The sequence below is a fragment of the Microtus oregoni genome, unplaced genomic scaffold (genome assembly GCF_018167655.1).
Source record: "Microtus oregoni isolate MIOR12 unplaced genomic scaffold, Mior012 000024F_ref0000369, whole genome shotgun sequence".
NCBI lineage: Eukaryota > Metazoa > Chordata > Mammalia > Rodentia > Cricetidae > Microtus > Microtus oregoni.
The window spans coordinates 12,582,751-12,609,306 of record NW_024543083.1 but is presented as its reverse complement, the minus strand read 5'-3'; the positions used below and the strand labels follow the sequence as shown (position 1 = coordinate 12,609,306).

The 26,556-nt window shown below is 44.5% G+C and overlaps 1 protein-coding gene across 3 annotated transcripts in view; it reads left to right on the top strand.

Annotated features, from left to right (window-relative positions):
* The first annotated feature begins 655 nt into the window (after positions 1 to 655).
* Positions 656 to 26,556, top strand: part of Mcph1 (microcephalin 1) — a 204,082-nt gene continuing 178,181 nt past the window's right edge. For 2 of the 3 annotated variants that reach the window (XM_041673786.1, XM_041673785.1), the window contains exons 1-6: positions 656 to 1,132; positions 2,580 to 2,671; positions 7,741 to 7,859; positions 21,432 to 21,519; positions 25,032 to 25,146; positions 25,868 to 26,005. In XM_041673786.1, the coding sequence (XP_041529720.1) occupies positions 1,084 to 1,132; positions 2,580 to 2,671; positions 7,741 to 7,859; positions 21,432 to 21,519; positions 25,032 to 25,146; positions 25,868 to 26,005 (601 nt within the window). In that variant the 5' untranslated portion in view covers positions 656 to 1,083. The remainder of the gene's footprint in view (positions 1,133 to 2,579; positions 2,672 to 7,740; positions 7,860 to 21,431; positions 21,520 to 25,031; positions 25,147 to 25,867; positions 26,006 to 26,556) is intronic. The other variant, XM_041673787.1, reaches the window with a different exon arrangement.

Genomic DNA, 26,556 nt, shown 5'->3' with positions numbered 1-26,556 from the left:
ATAAGTCATCATTCTCTCAGCCAGTTATGGATCAACAAAAATCATTGTAAAGTCCAATCTATTCCCAAAGCATACTCCTAAATTCTAGGTTATGAATCCCTCTAATCGTTAGGGCTGTGTTTTTATTATTCTTGTGAAAAGATTATGATCTTTATGATCAAACAAAGGGGAACTGAATTACAGGTGAAGGAATATTATATACATTTGGCTCGTCTTTTAATAAATTAAGGTGCAGGACTGGGTGAGGTGGCACTCGCAGTATAACTGCTGAGAGTTATGGGCTAGAAAATAAGACGCTCTCTCTCAAAAACAACAACAACAACAACAACAACAAAAAAAAAACCCAGAGGCTATACAGATGGCTCAGTGGAAAGACATTAGCTCTGGTAGAGACACGTTTTGGTCGCTGGCACCCACGTGGTAGCTCAGAACCACGTGTAATTCCTGACGCCCTCCTCAGACTTCCCCCGGCACCAGGCACGCACGTGGTGCACATACGTCCGCGCACGCAAAGTTCTCATACATGCAACGTAAGTGTCAAGAAGAAAGAAAAGAGAAAAGAAAACTCCGTCTAACCAAACAAGGCTGGCCGGCCGGCCCCCTCCCTTCCCGGCAGCCCTTGCGCGGGGAGGCGGGCCCGTCTGGGAAGCGCCTGGCTCGGCGGCCCCTTGGCGGGAAGTTTGAAGAGCCGGGCACACACACAGGGGCTCCGTTCCGCTCCGGAGTGGGTCTGGGGGGCTGGGAGCGCAGGGTCGCCCTACCGGGTAACCGGACGATCCGTGGAGGAGGACGCGGGCCCAGCCCGGGGAAGCGACGCGGCGCTGACCAGCGAGCGCCCCGAAGCGGCGGGCCCCAGTCGCCGGGCCCCTGGGTAGCCTCCGGGCCTCCGGAAGGGATCAGGGCTTTGCGGGCCGTGTGCCGCGGAGGAGCCTGGAGCCCAAGGAGAGGGAAGGGAGGAGGCCGGAGCCTCTACCACAAACGCGGGGTGCGGAGCCGCCGAGCCTCCAGGGGGCTCGGCCTGCGCATGCGCACCTCTCTGCCTTCCTGCCCGGGCGCGCTCTGTCCCACTCTCCTGGTCGGGTCATGGAGGCCTCGGGAGGTGCTGGGGGCTCCGGAGGCTCCTTCCTGAAAGGTGAGGAGACACGCGCATTTGGGGGGGGGGGGGTTGTTTGACCAAGTTTTCTTCGGAAACACTTGCTGGGCCACTGGGGTCCGCTCAGACTGGGGTGTCCTCACATCTTGGTATCCTCACACCACGTAGTGTCCTCCTCATCCAGGGTCGCGACCACCTGTGTGGACACCCCCTCCGGTATTCACCATATGCCCTTCACCCCCCTCGAAGTCCCTGCCATGGTACCTGTGTGTCCCCCCCCAGTGCCTTGACTGCTGGCAGGAAGATCGGGTCCCATCTTTGCTCTCTGAGAGCCTGGGCCCTTGCGGGGTTAGGGAAAGTATTGATTTGGTAATAATGGGAGTGTCTTCTCGGTGGGTCCTACTCAGCTGACACCTGTGGAACGTTCCTATTTTTCTCGTGCCAACAACTCCGTTCATTTTACTGGTAGGGAGATGAAGGCTTAGTTAGGGTCCTCATGGTTGAGCCCCCAGTGCATCTGTTCCCAGGCATCACTCCACAAGCTGAGGGCTGGGGCGTGCTGATGGTTGTAGAGTTTGGCTTTGAGGAAAGAGATTGGTGTGATGGGACTTGGAGTAGGAGAGCCGACAGAACAGGCCCGCTGTTTGCACAATTCTGTAACCAGGGGTAACTGTTTTTCTAATACTAGTAGAGTGTTTGGTAACAGAACCAGGTCGTCCTTTTTCTTTGCTCACAGTTACTTAATGGTGGGACTCCTCGGTGTGGGAAATCGTGTTTGGAGAGAGTCTCTAACCCATGCTAGCCTAGTACTTCTTAGGTAGCCAAGACGGACCTTGAATTTCAGATCCTCCTTCCTGGAGCTGGGATATAGGTGTGGGCTTCCACGCCTTGTTTTTGTTGGAGTGGGCTTAAAACCCAGGACCTAGTGTATGCTAGACAGTCTACCAGCTGTGCTACATCTGCAGCCCTTCTTCAAATGTTAGATGTGAAAAAAAAAATGAAAAATAGCTTTTCTTTTTTTTTTTTTTTTTAGGACAAGGCCTCCTGTAGTCCAACCTGGTCTCCAGCTTGCTGTATAGCTGAGGCTGGCCTAGAACTCCTGATCCTCTTGCTTACTCTCTAAATGCTAAGATTACAGCCGTGTGCTGATATGCCCAGCTCCATAAGCAAAGTTTTATTAGAACAAGGCTATATTGGCTTTTTGACCTCCTGCCATGAGATTGTGTTGTTGAAAGATAGTCTGGTCCAGAAAGCCTGGAGAATTTAGTTTCTTTACAGAAAGCATAATCCAGGGTAATTAAACCCTGACTAGGAAGACTTTAAGTACCACCAAAATAGCAGTGATAATAGTTGGAATAGACATCTAATAGAAAGTTTCATTTTCTAACATAAATAGAGCAAGAGAAAAACCTGTCAAGCAGGGCAGAGGGGGAGGTATGGCAATTCTCAGTGTGTATTTCCTGCTAATGTCTGGCTTATTTTTCAGATATCGTGGCCTATGTTGAAGTATGGTCTTCCAACGGGACAGAGAATTACTCAAAGACATTTACAAAACAGCTTGAGAATATGGGGGCAAAGGTAAGAAATTAATATCAGGATGATTGATAGCCCGCTGGATTTCCTTGTTAGAGGAGCTATTCCTTAGGACATGAGGACATGGCAGTAGGTGAGCGGTGAGAGCCAAAACAACGACACCAGACAGGAGTTGGGCAGTAGTTGCTTACAGAGCAGATGGGCTTGGAGGTGTGGTACGAGGAGGACCTGGGAAGAAGCACGAACCTGTCATTGGTCAGTAAGGACTGGTTTTTGGAGTCAAAAGAATAAAGATGCAGGAGAATAAGCAGGTTCCTAAGGGAAGACCGTGTCCTTAGGTGTGCTGGAAACATCTCCTAGGCATTTGACTAGCCATTTCTGGAGCTTGAGGCAGTCACATGGCGGGCGGTCAAGATCTCCGGGGTCAGGAGAGAATACTGGCCTTACTCAGATTTTAGTTAGCGTGACTAGTGCCCAAGGAGGTGGCTTTTTGAATATTTAAGGACCAGCGATGGCCTGACCACCAACCCAGGAGCAAGAGAGAGAGAGAGAGAAAAAAAAAAAATATGTCAAGAGAATGTGGAAGCAAGTATGGAAGAATTTAAAAGAGAGGGATTCGGCCAGGCAGTGAAGATGCACTCAGTCCGGTCTCCGGCCAGCCTGGTCTACACAGGAAGGTCCAGACAGCCAGAGCTACACAGAGAAACCTTGTTCAAAAACAACAGCAGAAAGGTGGGGATTCAGAACAACAGGGCCTCAAGAAAAGGTGAGATACACTTGAGGTTTGAAAATTGCGAGGTGATTGTCTTAGTTCACTTCCCCGGTCCAGTGACTAGGGATCCTGGCTTAGCAGGAAACGGAGACAGTGAACAGAGACTGCGCTGAACAAGTGTGCTTACTTATTTATTGGTCCTCAGGCTGGGTGAAGTGGATAAAGTGGGTGGCAGGATAACTCAAGGCAGAGTAAGCATTGGTATTAGAGCAGTACCTGCCTTGCTTAGCCACCCTAATCCATGTGAAGTAAGGTCAAAGGCTTGGAGTAGAGAAGTCTGCACAGATGCACCACCACCTACAATGGAGTTAAAGCCAATATAACCATTGTTAAAAAAAAAAAAAAAAGAAAATCTGTACATTGAAAATGTATGTAATCACACAGCGTCATAGCTTAGCAGTGTGTGTGTGGCGCAGTGGCTCTGGGAATGACTGAAAATTGTTATTGTTTGCATCATGAAATATGATGCATATCCTACAGTTCATAGCCAGATAAAAAGCATATTATTTCTACCGACAGTACATCACATTCCTATCACTTCAGAGTAAACCGTGGTAAACTAGGGACTTTCTGTGTGGAAGGAAGGTCAACCTGTTTTTCACTGAAGAGGCCCAGCTTGTTTTGTTACACTGGCAGGTGGGGCACCAAGTGGAGTCCCATTTTGAGTCAGTGTGTGAATTCTGGTTCGTGCCTCTGTCCAGATGCAGTCTGTGGGATTTTAGCAGCTCCTCCTCCGGACTAAGGCTTATAGGTGCTGCTTACTGTCTGCTCACATGAAAGCCTTGGGGAGAGTGTCCCCAGGGAGTGGGCTGGGCTCGTTCTGACTGCCTTGAGAATGGCTGTGCACAAAAGGAACAGCTGTGCACTGTTAACTCCTACTATACAGGGCCGTGAAATTTGTGATGAAACTCAAGAGCAGCCAGCTGTTCTTTGCGTTATGTTCCTTTTGTGCTGGGGTGGAACACTTGGCCTCATGCATAACTAGTACACTATCGCCAAGCTAGGTCCCCAACTCTTCTGTTTTGGAAAGGCAATCATTTAAAAAAGTATTTCAATGCATGGGTGAAGGACAAAATCACATGGCACCGTGTGGTCAGAAGACAATTTGAGGCTGTTGCCTAGCATGCAGGGCCTGGGGAACACCCATAGGTCATCGGGCTTGGTGGTGCCAGTGCTTACCTTCACCCACTGAGCCAGCTCACCAGACCCCAGATGTTTTGTTTTTAATCTCTTCCTTTTTTTTTTTTAATCTGCTTTCATATTTCCAGTGTACAGCTCTTTCTAGGGAAGATAAAATCTAAGACCCCAAGATGCCTGAACCTACAGATAGTACAAAACCCTATCTATGCATACATACCCTTGAGCCTGGCCCACTGGTGCAGGACCGTATCCCAGCTACTTGAGAGAATGAGGCAGATAGCTAAGTTGAAGGTACCTTATCAGATTCAGTATCACAATTTTAAAAAATAAAATGAGAAAGGTATAAAATTTAGTAGCAGAAAGTCTGCCTGGCATGCTGAAGATCGTAGGCTCAAGCCTCCCAGAGCTAGGATTACAAGCATCTACCACCATGTCTGACTTTTTACACAGGTTCAGGAAATCAAACTTGTAGTTGTTTTTTGTTTGTGTTTTTAGCTCCTCTACTCTTTTGGGGGCCCACTCCCCCCACTCCCAGCTCCCAAATAAAAATACACATGGAGGCTTATTACTACTTATGAATGTCTGGCCTTAGCTTGGCTTGTTTCTTGCCAGCTTTCTTAAATTATCCCACCTCTACCTTTTGCCTCTGGGCTTTTATCCACCCTGTTCTGTATACCTTTCTTTACCTCTTACTTGTGGCTTGCTGTGTAGCTGGGTGGCTGGTCCCTGATGTCCTCCTCTTCTTGTTCCTTCTCTTTTTCCCAGATTTCTCTGCCTGCCAGCCCTGCCTATCCTTTCTGTCTGTCCAGCTTTCAGCTGTTCAATTCTTCATTAGACCAGTCAAGTATTTTAGACAGGCAAAGTATCATAGCTTCACAGAGTTAAACAAATGCAACACATCTTTGCATCACAAATGTTCCACAGTCTATATAAATGTAACACATCTTAAAATAGTATTCCACAGCACAAACTGAGGACATCAGTGTTTGCAAAGCAGTCACTTCACTTGCTGAGCTATCTTCCCAGTTCCAAAGTCATGTTTTTATGAATCTACTTAATATTTTAGCTGATTGTAAAATGTTAGCATGCCCTCTTTTCCCTTGAAGGAATATTTCATTACCTTTTCAACACAAGGTCTCACTTCACTATCCTCAACCTCATAGTGAAGATTCTCCTACCTCACTCCCTGAAGTACCAGGATTACGGGCTTGTGCCCCCATGCCCGGCTTCTACATTATTTTCTGACTTCAGATTGCTATTGATAGTGTCTGATATAGTTGTAATTCCTCATTGTTTGTGGTTGGTCTTATCTCCATCTTCTCACCCATTTCCACCTTTTAACATTTGTCTTTATTCTAGATATTCTCTTAATTCCATCATTTTATATCAGTTTAACATAATTTAAAGTCATCTGACAGGAGGGAACCTCAGTTAGAAAATGCCCCCATAAGATCAGACTGTAGGCAGGTCTGTAGGGTATTTTCTTAATTAGTGATGGATGGAGAAGGACCCAGTCACTGTGGGAGGCGCCACACTCTGGGCTGGTAGTCCTGGGTTACATGCTGAGCAAGCCAGGGGGAGTAAGCCCATAAGCAGCACTCCTCTGTGCCCTCTGCATCAGCGCCTGCCTCCAGGTTCCTGCTCTGTTTTACTTCCTGTCCTGACTTCCTTGAGTGATGAATAGTGATGAACCATAAGACAAATTGGGCAGTGGTGGCGCACACCTTTAATCCCAGTGCTCAGGAGGCAGAGGCAGGCGCATCTCTGAGGTCAAGGCTAGCCTGGTCTACAGAGTGAGTTCCAGGACAGCCAGGGCTACACAGAGAAACCCTGTGTATGGGGGGAGGGAGAGAAAGACAAATAAACCCTTTCCTCTCCAAGCTGCTCTGGTCGTGGCTTTTTGTTTCTAGCAGCAACACTTAGTAACCCTGACTGGAATGGCTATGTGATTGGTGTGGTGCTGTGTTCACTCGTGTGCTGTGCCTTCAAAGGGGTCTTGTGATCCAGAATGCATGACCTTGATTCTGAGAACGTTTTCCTTGGTTATTTCTTATAATTTCTGCTTCGTCTCCCCTATTTGTTTGTTTTAACCCCATAACTTGGCTGCAGGATCATGAGCTGTGCTTCTTTTGACCCTGCCTTTCCCCATTACCTATTTTCTGTGTGCTCTGTTGCTGGGGAGATTTTCTTTACTTGGCTCTCTACTGTTTCTATGGAATTTTTTCCCCATTCTTAAATTTTAGTAACTCTTTAGGTCTTGGCCCCTTTGAAATATCTGATTTTATCGCATAAATATTGCATCTTCTCAAGATACTGATTTTAACTTAATCAGATATGTGTTCTCCTTGATGTTTGTTTCCTCCAAATTACACTGTTTCTCTGTAATGCAGAGGGATTTTCATTTATTTGTTTATTTACTTACTTACTGAGAAAGGGTCTCTTGTACTCAGACTGTGTAGCGGAAGATGACCTTGACTGTACAGTTCTCCTGTCTCCACCAAAGTACCAGGGTTACAGGTGTTTCCCCCATACCTAGTTCTTTAAAGTGATGGGAGGATAGAGAACCCAGTTCTTTGTGAGTGCAGGCAAGTACTCTACCAACTGAGCTATGCCCACAGCCCAATATGGAAAGTTTAAAAGACATTTAAGGCGCCTGTGCCTATCCATGTGCACATAAGCCACAACTCCTGTGGAGGTAAAGGATGAAGAGGGTTTGAAGGATCCTTGTTGTGTCTCCCGGTCCTTCCAGCGGTAAATAGGTGGTGCCTCCTCTTGTCCACTTTTCTTTTCCTGTTCCTTTATCCTTGGGGTCTTCTGGTCTGTCCTGTCCCCTTCTCTGTATCCTCATCTTCATTCTGACTGCAGCAGATGTATTTTGGTGGGGAGAGGTTGAGACAATGTCTCACTTTGGAGCTCTGGCTGTCCTTGAACTCTCTATGTGGACCAGACTGACCTTCAACTCAGAGATCCTCCTGAGTGCTGGGTGCTGGAATTAAAGCTGTGTACCACCATGCCATGCAAAAGCATCATTCCACATTAACTACAGTATTTTTTCTGGTGTATTCTGAGAAGTGAAATCCTGGGGTAAGGATTTTGGTCATTTCATTTTGACAAATTTTGAACAGTGCTCTTTTTAATCATTTTGTTTAAGAAATTAGGAAAAGAGAGCAGTGAGAATTTGGTTTTTGGATTTTGTCCACAGGTTTCAAAAACTTTCAACAAGCAAGTGACCCATGTCATTTTCAAAGATGGATATCAAAGCACCTGGGACAAAGCCCAGAAGATAGGGGCAAAGCTGGTTTCCGTCCTCTGGGTTGAAAAGTAAGTAGCTGACCTCTATTTTTCTCCAGTAGTTTTTGAAGATTGGTAAAATTCTCCTTTTAGTGCTTTGCCTAGGTTATAGAATTTGATAATATTTGGTTTTCATCTTTTCTCAACCTTCTATGGAAGCAAGTGCCTTAATATCTTTAAGCCTCAACTTCTGCAGCTGAAAAATGAGTGAAATGCTGATTCTGTGTAGAGGGAAGGTGTGTATGAAGGCCTAAGGCAGTGGTGTGCCTTGGCTGTGCAGGAGATATGGAATGTGACGGAGCACTGTGTTGTTACCTAATGTGGCTGTTGACACAGACCTTCATGGCTAGAGTTTATTTTCTCACCACGCTGGAAGCTGTATACCTCAGGTGTCTGCGACTTGTTTCTTTTGAGATGTCCTTGGCCTGTACGTGGCCATCCCCTTCCTACGTTCTCATGACATTCCCTCTGTTTATGTTTCTGTCCTCATTTTCTCTTAAAAGGTTATCAGTCACATTGGGTTAGGCCTTCAGCAATGACTTTCCTTACTTTACTTACTTCTTTAAATATCCTGTCTCCAGATGCAGTCCCTTTGCGGTTTTGTTAGGAATACAGTTGTGTGAGGTTTAATGACAATCCAGCCATCAAAGGGAGGTTTAGGTGGGAGCTGAAGTCAGTAGGTCAGGTGCCCAGTGCGGAGGCTCTTCTGGGAGTGACATGGAATTGACTGTGCTTTGAGATTGAGGTTAGCAGAAGCTGACAGTGATGAGGAGCCGTTGAAAGTTCAGATCAGACCAGGACAGGAAGCAGTGTGGTAGTGAGGACTGACCAGTTCAGGATTTAAAAACAAGTAACTAGTGTGTTTGTGTGTGTAAGGCTCTCTGTACATGTGTGGGGTTGCTAAGGACAGCTGTTCATTGCCTGATGTAGTCGGACTCTGCGGAACCAGAAAGATGGCATTGGCTGAGATTGGGAAGGCTCTAGAGAACTGGGGCTGCTAGCTATCGAGATGTGCGGAATCAAATGTCAGATACTTACTAGACTTTACTGTAGAGGTGACGGGTGAGTGGGTAAACAAGTTCTGTGAGAGACTGGCAACTAAAATGAGTTTTCTGTACTGGGGCTGTTAATTAAAGCTCTGCACTAAACATGAGCCTGGGTAAGCAGATGAAGGAGGAAAAAAGTTGGATGTGTCTGGGTCTGGGCGTCAGGCTGAGAGGAATGGGGGGAAGGACACTGAAGAGTGGAGTGTTGAGTGGCCATGCTGCTTAGTTTTCAGAAATGAATGGACCTTTTATTTGGGAAAACACATTGAACTATCTGTACTCAGCAATACTTCTGACCTCAGATGTGTGGGGTCTTTTCTTTACCGGGCAAGTAAGTTAGTTACCAGTTCACTTAGCACCAGCTGGATGTCCAACAGCACAGTTATGATACTCTGCCTGGACTTGGGGTCAGATCGCACAGGGTAGGGGCTCAGTCCTTCAGGTCTGTACTGACCTGAGATGGCAGTCATAAGTTCAGGCCTCCACCACTTCTGTCCCACCAGCTATGAACACGGTTTCCGTTACTCCCTTCTTGAGTTGATGGTTTGTTCGAATAGCTCACATTATTTAAGGAAGAACTCTTGCATCTTCCCTGGTCTGTCAGGACTCTCCCCATCTCCCTGGTCTGTCAGGACTCTCCTCACCTCCCTGGTCTCTCAGGACTCTCCTCATCTCCCTGGTCTGTCAGGACTCTCCTCATCTCCCTGGTCTGTTAGGACTCTCCTCACCTCCCTGGTCTGTCAGGACTCTCCTCACCTCCCTGGTCTGTCAGGCTGCTCTCCTCATCTCCCTGGTCTGTCAGGACTCTCCTCACCTCCCTGGTCTGTCAGGCTGCTCTCCTCATCTCCCTGGTCTGTCTCTCCCTGGTCTGTCAGGACTCTCCTCATTTCCCTGGTCTGTCAGGCTGCTCTCCCCATCTCCCTGGTCTGTCTCTCCCTGGTCTGTCAGGACTCTCCCCATCTCCCTGGTCTGTCAGGACTCTCCTCATCTCCCTGGTCTGTCAGGACTCTCCTCATCTCCCTGGTCTGTCTCTCCCTGGTCTGTCAGGACTCTCCCCATCTCCCTGGTCTGTCTCTCCCTGGTCTGTCAGGACTCTCCTCATTTCCCTGGTCTGTCATGCTGCTCTCCTCAGGTCACTGGTTTGTTACAAAAGGTGCTTCTCAGGAACTACCAAGTAGAAGAGATGCACACAGGGTTCTTGTGCCTGAAGCCCCCATACCCTCTTAGAGCGTGCCGCCTTCTCTGTATATTAGAACACCTGAAAGCTCATCCAACCCCCTTGCTGGCTTGTATAGGACTGGATCTTCACTGTTTCCATTTTTTAATTTTATTTTTTTATTTTATTTATTTATTTATTTATTTGGCTTTTGAGACAGGGTTTCTCTGTAGCTTTGGAGCCTTCCTGGAACCAGCTCTTGTAGACCAGGCTGGCCTCGAACTCACAGAAATCCACCTGCCTCTGCCTCCTGAGTGCTGGGATTAAAGGCGTACGCCACCACCGCCCAGCCACTGTTACCATTTTTGGAGGTGTGTGAGTAGCGTAGAGGTTTTATCCTCAAATTCTCAATTGGTCCTTCCAGGCTAGCCAGGTTCCCACCATAAAACCAGTCATTAGCAGAAACTTAACAGACACAATAAAAGATTAATATTCAGGAATTTTAGAAGTAGAAGCTGTGTGACAGGCACTAGGACAGTGATCACATAGATTTCTAATTATAACACATACATTTGTTCTAGGCCAGTTTTGGGGTCAGAAAGTGTAATATTGATGTTTCTACTCTACCCAGCCTCCTGCACGGTCAGCTTCCTGCTCAGGACTGGTGTGTTCCTGGCAAATTGTTCAGGAGCCAGCGTTCAGATGTCTTCGTCAGTCTGAGCTCAGTCTTACTGCTCTTTCATTTGGATTCCTCTCTGTTTTCTAAAATAGCAAGGGGGATTGCTTTATGATGTAGGATTCAGGAAATGTCCTGTTCCAGAGACCTTTTTCAAGTTATCTGTCACCGAATAGGGAGGATGGATGGGTTCCATTTGTTAGATGAAAGTCAAGGAGGAGTGGCTCTGTAATCCCTGTGCTTGGGAGGATTGTTGGGACTTAGGCTACGTAGTAAGACCTTGTCTAAAAACAACAAAAATAAGATTTTTAAAAATAGGATACAAACGGGCTGTGTGACATTACTGTCTGTGGAATGGAACTTCACACACAAATAATTATCCCATATTCAAAATGCTTGAGGCAAGAAGTGTTTTCAGATTTGGGGATATTTGCATCTATTTATTGGATGAGCATCTCGAATATTAAACTCTGCAAAGTTTAAAAGACTAGTTTTAGAGACTAGGTGGAATGTTTACCTAAGTTAATACTGTCTCAAAATTTTAAAAAAAGGAAAGTAATTTCAGTCTAAAAATAAGGCTATTCAACCATAAAATACTGAACTCAGGTCATTTCATGTGTCTAATGAATCTGCCCACTTTTACATTTCTCTTGTATGTTTTATATTTATGTGCACCCTGTCTTTCACAACATCACATATCATTTTTCCATTGAACAGTTGCCTGTACCCATATGCTAAATATTGTAAGACAGCCTCTCATACATTTACAAACATACATATATATATAGGTACTGTTCTTGTTGATACTCATTCCTGAGAATGAAATTTTCTCAAGTATTTTCCTTAAATAATTTTTATTTTTATTATATGTATATGAATTATATATAAATATTGGTTATATTGTAAATATTTTCTTTTTTATTTATTATTTATACAATGGTCCTCCTGCTTACATACCTGCACACCAGAAGAGGGCACCATATTTCATTATAGATGGTTGTGAGTCACCATGTGGTTGCTGGGAATTGAACTCAGGACCTCTGGTAGAACAGCCAGTGCTCTTAATCTCTAAACCACCTCTCCAGCCCCTGTAAATATTTTCTTATTGTAAACTCCCTTGTGAGGTTATTCGTGTGTTCAGGCGGTAAGAGCTTTGTCATACATGTTGTTTGCAAACCTGTCTTTCTCAGTTTATATGTAGCCTCTACTTCTTCAGTTGTATTCCTTTACACAGAAACTTTTTTGATGGTTTTTCTTTGGTTTCCTCTGTTTTGATTGTCATCCTTAGGAAATCATTGCCAAATCCAGACCACACAGATTTGTATCTCTGCTTCCTTTTAAGGGGTCTTAATGGTTTATGTGCTGTCTTTCGTCTGTGTTCTATTCTGAGTGAATGTAAATGGCAAAGGAGGGTTCTGCTTGTGTTGTCTTGCATGTGGGCAGGTAGATGCCACAACACCACTGTTTGAAAAGATTAATGTTTTTGGACCCATTGGTGAAAATTGGTTAATATCATAGATTTATATCCAGACTCTCAGTTACCCTTATCTTTTCTTAATTGTAATTGCTACTTATTTATTTGTGTGTGAAGGGGGTGGTGCTTCTGTAGGTATGCTTATGCCATGGCACACAGATCCTAATCAGAGGACAACTAGTAGAGGTCTGTGCTCTCCTACAATCACGTGGGTTCTGGGAATGGAACTCAGATCATCACTCTTGGTGCCAAGTGTCTTTATAGTCTGAGCCATCCCAAAGAACTAGATAGTGGAGCAATCCTTACATATTTGTACATAGAGATCTATCCCACTTTTTTTAAACTAACCTTTTGAAATTTTATTTTTATACATGTATTTAAGTATATGAGTGTGTAGGTTCACAATGTGTGTACAGTGCTCACAGAGGTCAGAAGAGGCGATTGGACCCCCTAAAACTGGAGCCATGGATGGTTGTGAGCTACCACATGGGTGCTGGAACCTGAATCCAGGTCCTCTGCAAGAACAACTTGTGTCCTTCCCACTGAGCCATGGCTGCAGACCTTGTCCCATGCTCTTATATAAAATAATACTTTATATGACAGGTTGTGGCTCAGTTGATAGAGTGTTTGCCTGGCATGCACAGAACCCTGGATTGACCGCCCCCTCCCCCCCCAGTGCAGTATAAAGTGGGGCTGTGGTGCATGTCTATAATCCTGTTATTCCACCTGGTGGTCATAATCTTTGCCCCAAGTCAGGTCTGGCCTTATGAGCTCAATAAACCAATCAAAAGAGCCAAATTAATTCTGGGAAGCAGAAAAATGGTGATCATGAAGAGATTAAGACACACTTTGGGGGTGTCTGCCCCTCAGAGTGAGCTGACTCCAAGTGGAGGGTAAAAGTGGATGTGTCCCAGCAGCTGCTGGAGTCATTTCACTGCAGGGGCATTTCTTCTTTCTGCCTTAGCTTGCCCGTATCAGTTGCTTTTTTCCTATACTTGGTGAAGCAGGAAAACGGATTTGGACATTGAATAAACCTGCTTTCTGCTTTTAAGTTGTCTCTTTTATTTGGCTTATCAAGTTCTGGTTTCAGACACAGGTTGTAACCCCCAAGTTTTATAACAATCCCAGCATTCCCAAACGGGAGTTTGAGCTATGGAGTAGGGCATAGAGGCAGGAGAAGGATCAGAATTCAAGGTCATCCTCAGCTACACAGGAAGAGTTGTTTGAGGCCATGTGGGCAATGTAAAACCCAATCTCCAAAAATGGGGGGAGGGGGGGTATTAGAGATGCAGGAAATAGCATAACTGGTCTGATAGACATTTTTATTTAATTCCCTTTTCCAGTCAGAATCAGTGTGATATGGAACCTCTGGACACTACTGTTCTCCAGATACATGTCTTTCTGTAGGTTTAAATGCCATAAATGGAGTTTTTAGCTCAAAGGGACTTACACATTTTGATTTGTGGTAAATGCTGCCAAATTTTCCTGGAAAGAATGCCTTAATTTCCACTCTTTCTAGTAATATAAAAAGATACGTCTTAATTTGTAAGTAAAAAGTATTGTTTTTATTCTTGTTTTTCCTGATTTTAAGTGAGCTGAGATGACCTTTTAATCACTGGTCTGGCTTTTCTTTTAACTGCCTGGAGTCACTTACCAGTTTTTCAGTGGCTAGTCATGAGTGTGGAGTCTATTGGGTACCAGGTTTCAGACTGTAACAGTCTCTGATGAAAATGACCTTTCCTTTGGAGAACAGAAAATTCTATATCCAAGGAAACAAAAGATGAAACCAGAATAATTAAAGATCAACCTGGCTCTCATCCTCTGGGTCTTTTGGAGAAAGTTGAGCATAAATTAAAATTTTAAAACAGTGGCTAAAGCAACAACAACAACAAAAGAAATGCATCCATTAGCTTTTGTCAGCCTGCTAAAGGTAGGTCTAAGACTGCTGCAGGTCCGGGACCTAGGCCTGTGAAGAGTCACTCTTCCTGGTTGGTGTGCCTGGCAGCATGATGGTGTGCGGGAAGAACGTGAGAAACCTGTAGTGACCGCTTTCCACAGCTGTGTGGGACAGAAGTGGTGATCAGCAAGTACACTGCAGGAAGACTCTTTGGCTGGCTGTCCCTCGCAAAGTCTCAGCATGCCCCTAGCATGTGCCTTCTCTTAGAAGAGGAAGGGTGGGCTATAGAGGACATTAGGCTTACAGAAGGTAAGAGAGCGATTTGGTTTCTAATGTGACCTGAGGAAAGATGGGCCTGGCAAACTTCATACTTAGCAAACACTCTAATATTTCTACAAACGCCCTTTCTTTGCACAATTATATAATTATATTTTCTCGTTCAGTTACAGTCTCCAATGAGATTCTAAGAATATAATCCCACATCCTGCAGATTCGGGTCTGGATCCACAGATGGAGAGGTGGAGACTGGTGCGCAGCCTCTCTGCTTTGTTCTGACCCTCACTGGGTACAGCCTGGTTTTTAGCCCCCAGAACTCAGGTCCCAGTTCAGATCCGCTGTTTTCTCTGTGCAGAGACTGCTCAAACAGACCTTCCTGTGTTCTTCCTTGTGTCCCAGGACTGTGTGCTAGGCAAGTGAATTTTGAGATGTGTCCAGACCTAATCCTAATACAGTATATTTGTGTTAGAAAATGATACTCTGCTGCTTCGGTGCCTCACAGACTGGATTAGGGGGTAAAGGGCAACAGTTTGGAGGAGGTGAAGGAGCAGCAGGAGTGGGAAAGAAGCAGCTGCAGCCTCCCTCAGCTCTGAATTGGCTACTGCTGGTGTTGTCAGGACTGCCTTGTGGCCACTAGATGGGGTGCTAATGTTACCATTAGAAGTCTACTAGGAAGCATTTTCTGTTAATCATATTGAAGGGGTGCCAGATAAATGGGAGGCTTTTGGTTATTAGTGGAGTTTGGCTTTATTATTTTAATTACAGGTCTGTGTGGATAGGTGCGTGTGAGTTCCTCAGGGAGGCCAGAGGCATCAGCTCTGCTTGGAGTTGAGTTACAGCTGGTTGTAACTTAGCTGATAGGCTCTGGGAATCAAGATCCGGTACACTGGAGAAACATTACATGCCCTTAACTACTGACTCCTCTCTCTAGACCTTGTTTTTGTTTTTGACACAAGGTCTCACTTGGGCTACATCCCAAGCTGTCCTGGAACTCACTATGTAGATCATGCTGACCTTGAACTCACAGAGATCCACCTGCTATTAATTCACGTACCTAGTTCAGTGTGAGTTTTTACTGAGTAGCTTCATACCTTAGCACGTGTGTGAACATGCAAGTCCCTTCCTAGATTTATGTTACTGGCATCATGTTTCACTTCATGTGGAAGCTGACCGAATTCTGAATCTGAGCTTGAATGTACATCCTGTCACTCTGATGGGTGAGTTCTTGAGATGCTTATTCTAAAGTTAGCTTAGACATGTCTTCTCTAAGTATGTCACCTAGACCAGGCACAAATTTTGCTGATATGAATCAAGCCTTCCCGAAACAATTAGCTATAGAACATATTTAGTAATTTTATAAACTTGGGCAGATGGTCTGTGAGCTAAACTTAGTTTGTAAACCAGAAGGGAGGTGACAGTGTTTACACACCAGAGCTGGTGCAGACATGTCCATTGTAGCTGACCTTGTCCTCATGGTGACCAGGACAGTCTATATGTGCTAATAGGATCTGTAGTTTCAGTTTCTCTTATATTCATGAGTCCCAACCATTTCTCTCCTTCTACTGACATTTTTCTTGAGTGAGAACAGCTGGTGAGAACTCAGGGTTAAGCTCAGCCGGGTAGAGAAGAAGCGCCTTAGGGACATCACTTTCCTTCTGCTGCTCTTCCGAGGCTCTTACTGCCTTTGTTGGTTTATCTGTTTTCCCTTTCATCTCCAGCCTTCTCCCATCTCACCATGTGTCTGTAGCTCAGGCTGGCCTTCAGCTTGCAGCAGTCTGCGCCTCTGTCTCCCAAGTGTTGAGATCGTGGGCCTGAGTCAGTACACCCCGCCCTTCTGTCAGGACCTTTCTGAAGCTGTGGGCTCTGGAGGCTTAAGTGATGGGATTGTTTCTTAAAACCAGCTTTGTATCTGTATGCCTTAAACCAAGTATGGTGGCTTATGTCTGTAACACTAGCACTTGGGAAGCTGAGACAGGAGGATCACCGAGACTTGATTGTGCTATATGACTAGTTCCAAACAGCCTGAGGTACAATGTGAGACCTTGTCTCAAAATATAGGTGTTTTATAACCCCTTAAGTACCACCTGCCCCTTTACAGCCCCCGCCCTGGAGCAGCCTCTGGTCTGGACTCCGTAGCCAGAAGTTAGTTTCCCTGCTATAGGGTTTCAGGCAGATGGACTCTTCTAGCATGCATTGCTTGGCTTCCTTCAGCCATGTGATAGTTTAGAGATTTCTCCATGTCTTCTGCAGCAATAGTTTCCTTCGGTTGGTTAGCCAAGCAGTATCTATTGCATGTACATACCACAATGTGTTTGCCAGTGGTAGAAACTTGAACAGTTTTCCATTTTTGGTTACTATGAATGAAGTTGTCATGGAGATTTGTGTTTGTGCCTTTCTGTGTTTTCATTTCTCGTGGTTTATGACCCAAACAAGGTGGCCGCGTGGTTTCACGTTCCTCCAACAGTGTGAGTGTCCTTTTGTTCCATGCTTTCACCCACACTTGGGATTTAGCTACTAAGAGTGGATATATAGCAGTCTCTCCTACATTCTAATTTACATACCGTACAATTTGCAGTGGAAGTATCCAGTTCACTGCTTTTAAACATACTCAGAGTTGTGCAGCCGTCGCCACAGTGTTAAACTATTTTGTTCCCTTGATTTGAAGCCTTGCCCTTTAGCCATCACTCTCCATGCCTGCAGCCTCAGCAACTCTCTGTCTTTATCGTTTCCCAGTTATGAACATTGTGCATAAATGCAGTCACGTCGTATGGAGCACCTGAGGTTACTTCTTAGCAAGGTCCTTCATGTTGTCATTTTTATTTGCTTCCTTTTTCTGACCAAATAACATTCGATTGTATGGATGTATGCATGCACACACACAGAGAGTAAGGAAAGGACTCGAGCTCCACAGGGCTTAGGGTGGAGCTCAGCTTCTTTTCTGTTGCTGTGATAGAAATACCCTGACAGACAACTTAGGGAGCAGAGGTTTGTTGGACTCAATTCCAGGGTACAGTTCACTGTGGCAGGCAGGTCACAGCAGCAGGGATGAGAGGGCCGGTCCTGTTAGATCCACAGTCAATGGAGAACAATCAATGCACATGTGCTAGTGCTCAGTCTGCCCTCCCCATTTCACAGTAAGAAAATGGTCTCATTCACAGTTAAGGTGGATCCTCCTTCATCCTTTAATGTAGTCAAGAGAGTTTGTCAGAGGCATTCTCAGAGGCTAACTTTAATCTAGAAAGTTGCTTATAGAAATATATGCTCAGAAACCTACCTCTTAGGTCTTAGATGCTGTCAATGAATACTAACCATCACTGGGTAAAAGGAGTCATTCCTTTCAGCCCCACCCCACCCCTGCTTGATCTGCGGTGGACATTATCTGGTGCCTGCTTTAAGTTTTATTTTTAAATAGTTTTCTTTTTATAATTTTTTTATATTTATTGTATTTTACCTGCCTCATATCTGTGAGGTTGTCAGATCCTCTAGAACTGGAACTACAGACAGTTATAAGCTGCTGTGTGGGTGCTGGGAATTGAACCAGGGTCCTCTGAAAGAGCATCCAGTGCTCTAAACCATTGAGCCATCTCTCCAACCTCAAGATTTATTTTTATTTACTTATATGGGTGCCTGCATGTCTCACATGCATGCAGTACCCACAGCGGCCAGAAGAGGGCATTAGATCCTCTGAACTGTAGTTAGAAATGAATGTGAGTCACCATGTAAGTGCTGAGACTGATCCAATGCTCTTAACTGCGGAGCCATCTCTCCAGACACAGGAAATTTGTTTTTAACCAGTCCCCCATCAGGGTGCCCAGCTGCCACAGATAGATATGCATTCTTTGCACACAAACATTCTTTCTCTTTATACCAATGTGCTTGATACTATTTTGTTAAGTTAGTGGGTTGTGCTTACAGTTCTGATAGGAAGTAGGTAGTTGGATCTTGAGTCTACCATAAATACACTTCCTGTCATGGGTTGTTGTTGTTGTTTGTTTGTTTCCCTTCCCTGAGTGCTGCTGCTTGCCATCCCTATGTCCAAACTTTTGGGTTTCAGTTGTCTCACATGGACCCAGAGCCTCCACCCTGGTGTTGGGGGAGTGGGTATGGCTAGGCACCCTGTTTCCCTACTCTTTCCCATTTATTCTGTTGTGTCCCCATCTCCCCACACACACCCAAAGGCTGGCAGAATCTGAAGTCCTTGACTCCCCTGCCTGCTTCCCGTTTCCCCAGGCACCTCTTATCTACTCCTTGTTTTTGTTGGTTTATGTCCTTTTTGTTTTCTTTTACTGTGATTTTATTGGGATTTAGGGGAGCAAGAGAAAATCGTGCACTTGCTCTGTTGTTTTATCCAGAGGTCAAGAACCTGTCTTTATCATCGAAGCATTGCTCAGTTAAGTGAACCTCCAATGGCTTCTTCCCTGGTTATTACAGTGCCCTTGGTTGCTCTCTTGCTCCTGGATCCCATTCTTCAGGTGACCTCTGTGACATCTCCTTCCCCACCCATCTTTCCTTACATAGGGCCCACAGGAACGGAGACACCAAGTCCTCAGGAACCAGAACTCTTTGTGCGATGGTTTCTCCTACTTGGGATTGTCTGCCTTAGCTTTTTCAGTGTGTTGGTGGTGGTATATAGGAAGGCTGCTCATTTGTTTTTATGGTGGTGGTATATAGGAAGGCTGCTCATTTGTTTTTATGGTGGTGGTACATAGGAAGGCTGCTCATTTATTTTTATGGTGATGGTATATAGGAAGGCTGCTCATTTGTTTTTATGTTGATTTTTGTATCTGCCACTTTTCTGCAAGTGTTTTATGATTCCCTTTTGTGTAGGATCATATCTTCTACAAATAAGAACATTGATGCCTTCCTCTTCTATTTGTATCCTTTCTACTTATTTCCCTTGTCTCTTTGCTCTTGCTAAAACTTCAAGACTTCTCCATTCTACTTTTTGAAACAGGGTCTTATGTAACTCTGGCTGGAGCTTGCTGCATAGACTAGACTGACCGTGAACCTCTGCCTCCTGAGTGCTGGGGTTAAAAGCATGAGCCACCATGCCTGGCTTTCCTGGCTGTGTTCTTTCACCTGAAGTACATGCACACTCAAATGGGACTGGTCTGTAGTGCGACAAAGGTGTCATTCTTTCCCAGTGGATTGGGGGTGTAGTTAGTGAACTACACCCCTAGTTCATATGCTCTGGTTGTCAGTCCCCTCCCCCATACCACCCTGAGGGAGCAGTAGTAGGTGCAGAAGCATCCACAGCTGCTGGAGAGGCTCACCACACGCACTGTAATAGTTAATGAAGTCATTCCTCTAACTTCAGTAACTGTTTGGAGATAATGGGGAAGGATCGTATGGCAGATGAGAAGATACTAACCACTAAGGTTGGGAGTGAAAGGGAAATGGGCTAAGGACAAGGATGAGGATTAGAGCAGCTGAGGGAAAGAATGAGTGAAAAGTAAATGGAAAGGAGGAAGCTGGATACTGCTAGGACCCACAGTTAAAGATTATTACAGCTACAGAAGGTGGAGTAAAGAGGAGGCTGCACATGGAGAAGAGAGAAGAAATGAGGTAGGAATGAGAGGAGAGATTGGCCATGTATAAAGTGAATATAATCTAGCAATATCATAATCAAAGCAAGACCATTAAGACATGCTTTTGCACGCCAGAGAGATGGCTCAGAGGTTAAAAGCACTGGCTGTTCTTATAGAGGACCTGGGTTTAATTCCCAGCACCCACAATGGCAGCTCACACTTCTGGTCTCTATGGATACAAGGCACACAAGTGGTGTACAGACAAACATTCAGATAAAACACTTGTACTCATAAAATAAAGATAAATGTGAAAAGATATTTATGTGAGGATGGAAATTGAAAAAGCAAAAACAATGTTCAAATTATCATCATATCAGGCAGTATCTCTTCCTTGTTGGGATGGGTTCTGAATCCCTCCCCTCCCTGTGATGTCTCATGTGGCAGAATACTGATGAGAGAGATGCAGTTTGTTGTTATAGCTCACAGTTTTAAATCAGATTTGTGGGTGTGCATTGTTCAAACAAATGACCTTTTGGGTTGAGTTTCTGCTCTTTTGCCAGTAGGTGTCAGACCTTCCTTGAGTTTTTCCCAGCCCTCTAGATGGACTGTTGCTGTTGGGAAATGTCCATGTCATTGTTCCACATGTGCTAGATGGTGACACTCACCCACTTGAGCGAGTGGGAGTTCAGTCCAAGGTGCTGGTGTGGCTGTGCCTATGCTATTGTTTACCTTATTGGCTGCACATTCTTCTTACCTGGGCTTTGGCTGCCTCTGTTCCTGTCTACTTCCATGGTGTCTGCTAAGTTCTGAGCTCAGCAGAAATTTTCTGTTCTTGGTCACCTGTGGAGTTTGGGGGGTGCTTCCTTCTGAGGGTATTGCTCCCAGAACACCCACAGAAAATCTTACCTTCAGACTTGCTCTGAAGTGTGACATATTGACTACTGTTTCCACAACCTGTTAATGTTGAGTCTGTCAGCCTGGGTATAATTTATAAACCCCTGAGTATATGTCTAACCCCTGCCCCATCTCTCTAGCTCACCAGTTCCTGTGTGTCCAATGTAGGGAGTGAAGGTGGGTGGGGAGCGCTAATTTTATTTTGGCAATGGTTGGGATTGAACCCAGTGTGTCGTACTTGCTATATAAACACCCTAATACTAAACCACTCTCTCATAATCTCTCAGGGTAGAAGGAAATGCATCCTCCTTCCTCATCACCCCCCAAGAGCTTGGACTACAGACATGTACTTGGTGTGGGAGAATTGTCTGTATTCTGTCAATCATATTTTAAATAAACGCTGATTGGCCAGGCAGGAAGTATAGGCGGGTCAACCAGCAGGAAATAGAGGTGGGGGGGGGCAGGGGCGACCATATAGAAGATTTGGGGGAATCTAAATTATACCAACTTATATTTGGCATTATATGTATTTATATATTATTGTAAAATATATTAACTGCTGCCTGATACGCAGTTCTCATGATGTGTGTGTGTGTGTGTACACATATAAAGCAAAGACAGTTTCTCACTGGACTGCCTTGTGTTGGTTTTACAGATGCAGGATGGTGGGAGCACGTGTCGATGAATCTTTGTTCCCTGCAGTGAATACTAATGAACATTTACCAAGCCCAATGAGAAAAAAAGTAAGTGTGCATCTTCAGTGTAGACAGGGTGATTATGAATGTATCACTCACTCCTGGTATTTATTCTAGAAATCATTTTCATAGATATTGTTCAGAGTGTCTTAAGTGTGCTGTTGCTTTTCTCATATAAAATTTCTAGTTTGCTGTAAAGTATTTTTTTTTTTTTTTGGTATATGAATGCTTTGATGTAATCTATAGAAAATGGAAGAGATGTAGTTGACCTTGAAATAAAAACTTGCCCCAAGATTAGGCAGCCTTTTGTGTTTGTTTGTGTTTGTTGTCTCTTTTCTTATTTTTAATTTTTATTTTATGTGTTTATGTTTTTCCTGCCTCTGTGTCTGTGCACTACATGCAAATCTGGTGCCCATGGAATCCAGAAGAGGGAATTGGATCCCTTGGAGGTAGAGTTGGTTGTGGGCTGCCAAGTGGGTGCTGGGGATTGAACCAGGTCCTCCACAAGAGCAGTCAGTGCTCTCAACTGCTGAGCCATCTCTCCAGCCCCTGGTTTTTCTTTGAAGTATCAAAAGCACCTTGTTCTCATGCAAGAACCACTGGTAGATTTGCTGACCTCATCAAGATTGAATGAGGTGAATGGGAACTGTAGACTTGAAGCTGAGTGAAAGAATTAGCTGTGGCTTCTCTGCACTTTAGAAGACACTGCATGGTGTCTATCCATTATGTTGATCACAGTAAGCCGGGTGCCAGGGCAGTGATGAGGATACTTCCCCAAGGCTTCTCCAGACGTCCTCATCTGATTCTGGGCAGTTCTTGACTGTAATGTGCCCAAGTAAAGGACTTGGAACAACACATCAGGAGTACATGCTGTTTTCATTTAACACACTTGGTAAACTCAAGTAGAACTGGCATCTCTGATGTTTCTTCCCTCTGTCACTTCATCTTGACTGGTGACCTGGGTAAGAGTCCAGAGTGCTCACTACATGTTAGCACTGTACCCGTGCTGCATAGTGAAGCTCTGCTAAGCTAGGTGTTCTGCTTGCTGGACTGCTTTTCTTCCCCACTTAATAGTGTGTCTTTGATCATATTAATTTTGTTTTATATTGCATATTATGAGTGAGCCTTCTCTCTATATACTCACAATCCATGAGTTTTTTATGAAGCATGTTACATGTGTAATGAGCATTTACTTGTAAACACAAACATAGACGTAGAGTTGGTGACTCGATGTGCAAATAGCCTTAGATTTGGAGATTCTGTCAACAGTGTGCAAGAGCATGTCTTTGTTATCCGGTGCTTTTGTATTATCTTTACACTTTGTCTAGTCTGATGTATAAATAGTGACTACCTGTAGCCTACACTTATCACTTCTAAAACCTTCCTTTTTCTTCCTTTTTCCAAATGCAACTGCCAAACATGACTTGAGAAACATTATGTTAGGTGCTTGGACGGCAATTTCTGTTCTCTGCTCCCAGCTTGACCATGTGATTTGTTTAGTCACATCGTCATATTATCTGTTCCCTCTTTCCCGATCAAGCTCCTTTGACATACGCTCGAGACTCACTTTGCAGACTTCCGTGGCTTTGTGTGGATGTCACGTTACCCATCAGCCCTCTCTAACACTCCCTGTTGCAGTAGTAGAGGTCTTTCTGCTTGTGGCTGCTGCCTGGTTCTGTCAGTTTCATCCTGTGACCGAAGTTCCTAGGTGCTGTATGGATTTGTAAGGAAGCTTTGCTATTTTCAGGTTCTGTAAATCTTTCTTTTCTAATCAACTACCCCTCGTTCTAACAGCCACCACCTATCTAGTGATAGACACCAAATACTAAGGTCACAGAGTGGAACCTCTATCCTCTGCTTGCCACTTACCATGGACTCTGCCCCATGGGAAGAGTACTCCAGGTACACCGCTAACCCTCGACAGAATAATGTGCACATGCTGTACAGACTGTCCTGACTGTGCAGCAGGGAGCCTGCTGGACTTAACCTCCCAGCTTGCACGAGTAGAACCTACTTACCCACTAAGGCTCTTCCCTGTCACTCATCACTCTGGTGCAAGCTCTCATATGCTGAGGACCAGTGCCCGAAACAAAGGCCTGCCTGACCAAGAAAGTCAAGAACAAAACTAGGGTATAGACCTACAAGGGCCAGAAGCAACTAAGACAAAGAAACTATGATTCATTTCTTTAATTACTGAAATAATAGCTTTTGTGTTCTGTGTCATTGGAGGTGGTGTGAGGATAACAGAATGCCTAGGCTGCTGCTTAGAGCGTTCTTGGCTGCTGAGAATGCTGGCGTCCCGAAATAGCTCAGGAAACAATTGCATAGTATATAGCCTTTTACTTTATCTCTTAAATTCTATTTGTCAGAAATAAGTATTGCCAACTCACATACAGTATAACAAATAACTCATTAAGAAATTCTTTTAGCCGGGCGGTGGTGGCGCACGCCTTTAATCCCAGCACTCGGGAGGCAGAGGCAGGCGGATCTCTGTGAGTTCGAGGCCAGCCTGGTCTACAAGAGCTAGTTCCAGGACAGGAACCAAAAGCTACGGAGAAACCCTGTCTCGAAAAATAAAAAAAAAAAAAAAAAAAAAAAAAGAAATTCTTTTAATTTTGATGTCATTATAGTTACCAGAAGTGTATGGAAAGGACTTTCTCTCCTGTTTTAAAAAAACAATCAACAATCATAGGGACTGGAGAGATGGCTCAGCAGTCTCCTTCAGAGAACCTAGCTGGGTTCTCTTCCCAGCATCTCCATGGTTGTAGTAATAAGAGCGGTGGGGCTGCGTCCCCAGCACCCCGGCCGCCCGCACGGCTAGCTTTACCCGAAATAACAACACACAAACTGTATTCTTTCAAACACTGCTTGGCCCATTTCTATCTAGCCTCTTCTAGGCTAATTCTCACATATTAATTTAGCCCATTTCTAATCATCTGCATAGCACCACTAGGTGCGCTTACCGGGAAGATTCTAGCCCACGTCCATCCTGGGTCGGAGCTTCATCGCGTGTGTCTGCCCAGGAGAGGAGAGGATGGCATCTCTGCTCCAGTGAGCAGAGCTGTCAAGTCTGACCTCACTTCCTCTTCCTCCCAGCATTCTGTTCTGTTTACTCCTCCCACCTACGTTTTAACCTATGAGGGCCAGCCAAGCAGTTTCTTCATTGCTTAACCAATGAAATCAACAGATTGATATATGACACTCCCACATCACATGTCTCTAACTCTAGTTTCAGGGGATCTGGCACCCTCGTTTGGCCTCTATGGGCACCAGGCATGCATATGGTATACATACATAAATGCAGGTCAACATTTCTTCACATACAAACAAGAAAATCTTTTGTTTTTGTTTTTTTTTTTGCTTTTGTTTTTTTTCAAGACAGGTTTTCTCTGTGTAGTCCTGGCTGACCTCAGCTCACAGAGATCTGCCTTCCTCTGCCTCTGCCTCCTAAGTACCAGGATTAAAGGTATGCACCACCACCAGCACACGTAAATCTTTTTAAAATAAACAATAAAGAACACAGTACACTTTCATTAATGTTGACATCCTTTTTTCTTTAGCACAAATGTATGCAGCCTAAAGATTTTATTCCTAAAACACCAGAAAATAACAAAAGACTTCGAAAGAAGTTTGAGAAAATGGCTGAAGAGCTACAGAGACAGAAGACAACCCTTGGTAAGCCAAGTCCACTGTCGTAACAGCTGGAGGTGTGGAAGCTGCTTTAGCTTTAGGGAGGAGGGAGAGCCCAGCACCATCTGAGAGAGCCAAAGGGAAGGACAGCCAGAGAATCCTCATCACTCATTAAGTCAATGGAATTCTTTCCTGAGAAATGATTACAGGAGAAAAGCAATTCCATTTCTTTAATGTTGCCTTTTTATCTCATGCCTGGGTTTTTTTTTTCTTTACCTCAGATAGGTAAAACTTAGGCAATGTTTGCTTTGAATGCTATAGGGAAACACCTTGGGCCCACATTCCTTGGTCAGATTCAAGTGTGGATGTATATGGAATATGAACAGTGCTCAGTAGGACCGCTGTCTGAAACCTGGAGAGGAAACCAGTTTTAGAAGCCAACCCACAGTCCAGCTTTCTTGTTAGTTGTGTGATTGTGTACATGATATCAACTTACCTGTGACTCAGTGATTACCTCTGTAAATGAGGATGCCAACACCTATCTTCTTGTAGGGCCTGGGTACAGCTGGATGAATAATGCATGTTCCTTACTGGGAGCTCAGCAAGGGTCTATTGTCAGTGTCATGATTCACAATGGGGATAATACTGTCTGGGAAGAGAATGGCCCTGAAGGGAGCGGGATGCAGGGGGTGGAGATGGCCTTAGCAGAATCAAACTGGTGAGGTGTGGAAGCATTTTCTTGAACTTAAAGTTGAACTGTTTCCAGATGATGATGTTCCCGTACTCCAGTTTGAGTCTCGCTCATTGGTGTACAGCTCCTCAACTCCTGTTAGGAGTCACCAGAGCATGATGGAAAAGAGGCTACAAGAGATGAAGGAGAAAAGGGAAAATCTTTCCCCTACCTGTAAGTGATGATTTGTAAAATGAAAATAATTCTAGTGAATTACAGAAGATGTATTAAATCATAGTTCTTCTAGATATTTCCTGTGAAACTTTGAAGGTTTCTCAGCCACAGCACCGTTGACTTTGGGGGATAATTCTTTGTTTTGTACACTATCTAAACCAGTAATAACTCTCCCTCACCTTACGACAGACATTGTCCCATGTCTACTTCAGCACTAGGGTCCTACTTGGAGGTAAATATTAAGAACTTCCATGGTTACCAAACAAATGAAGACATTCATTTGATTTGGTTTACGCTTTAGGCAAGTTGGATTTTTAAACTTTCATTCTACATATTCTGTAAGTTAATGCTTTGGGGACAATAATTGATAAAAATTCATTTTTGTCAGTCTAATATCTACAATATACTTTACGTAGTCTTTCTACTCATTATATTATATTAAGCTTAGAATATATAGTTAGTCATTTAATTTGTATATGGGATCAAGAGCAGAATGGATAGATATGCTGGTGTCCTGACCAGTAGGAAATTGTGATTCAGTTCAGTGACAT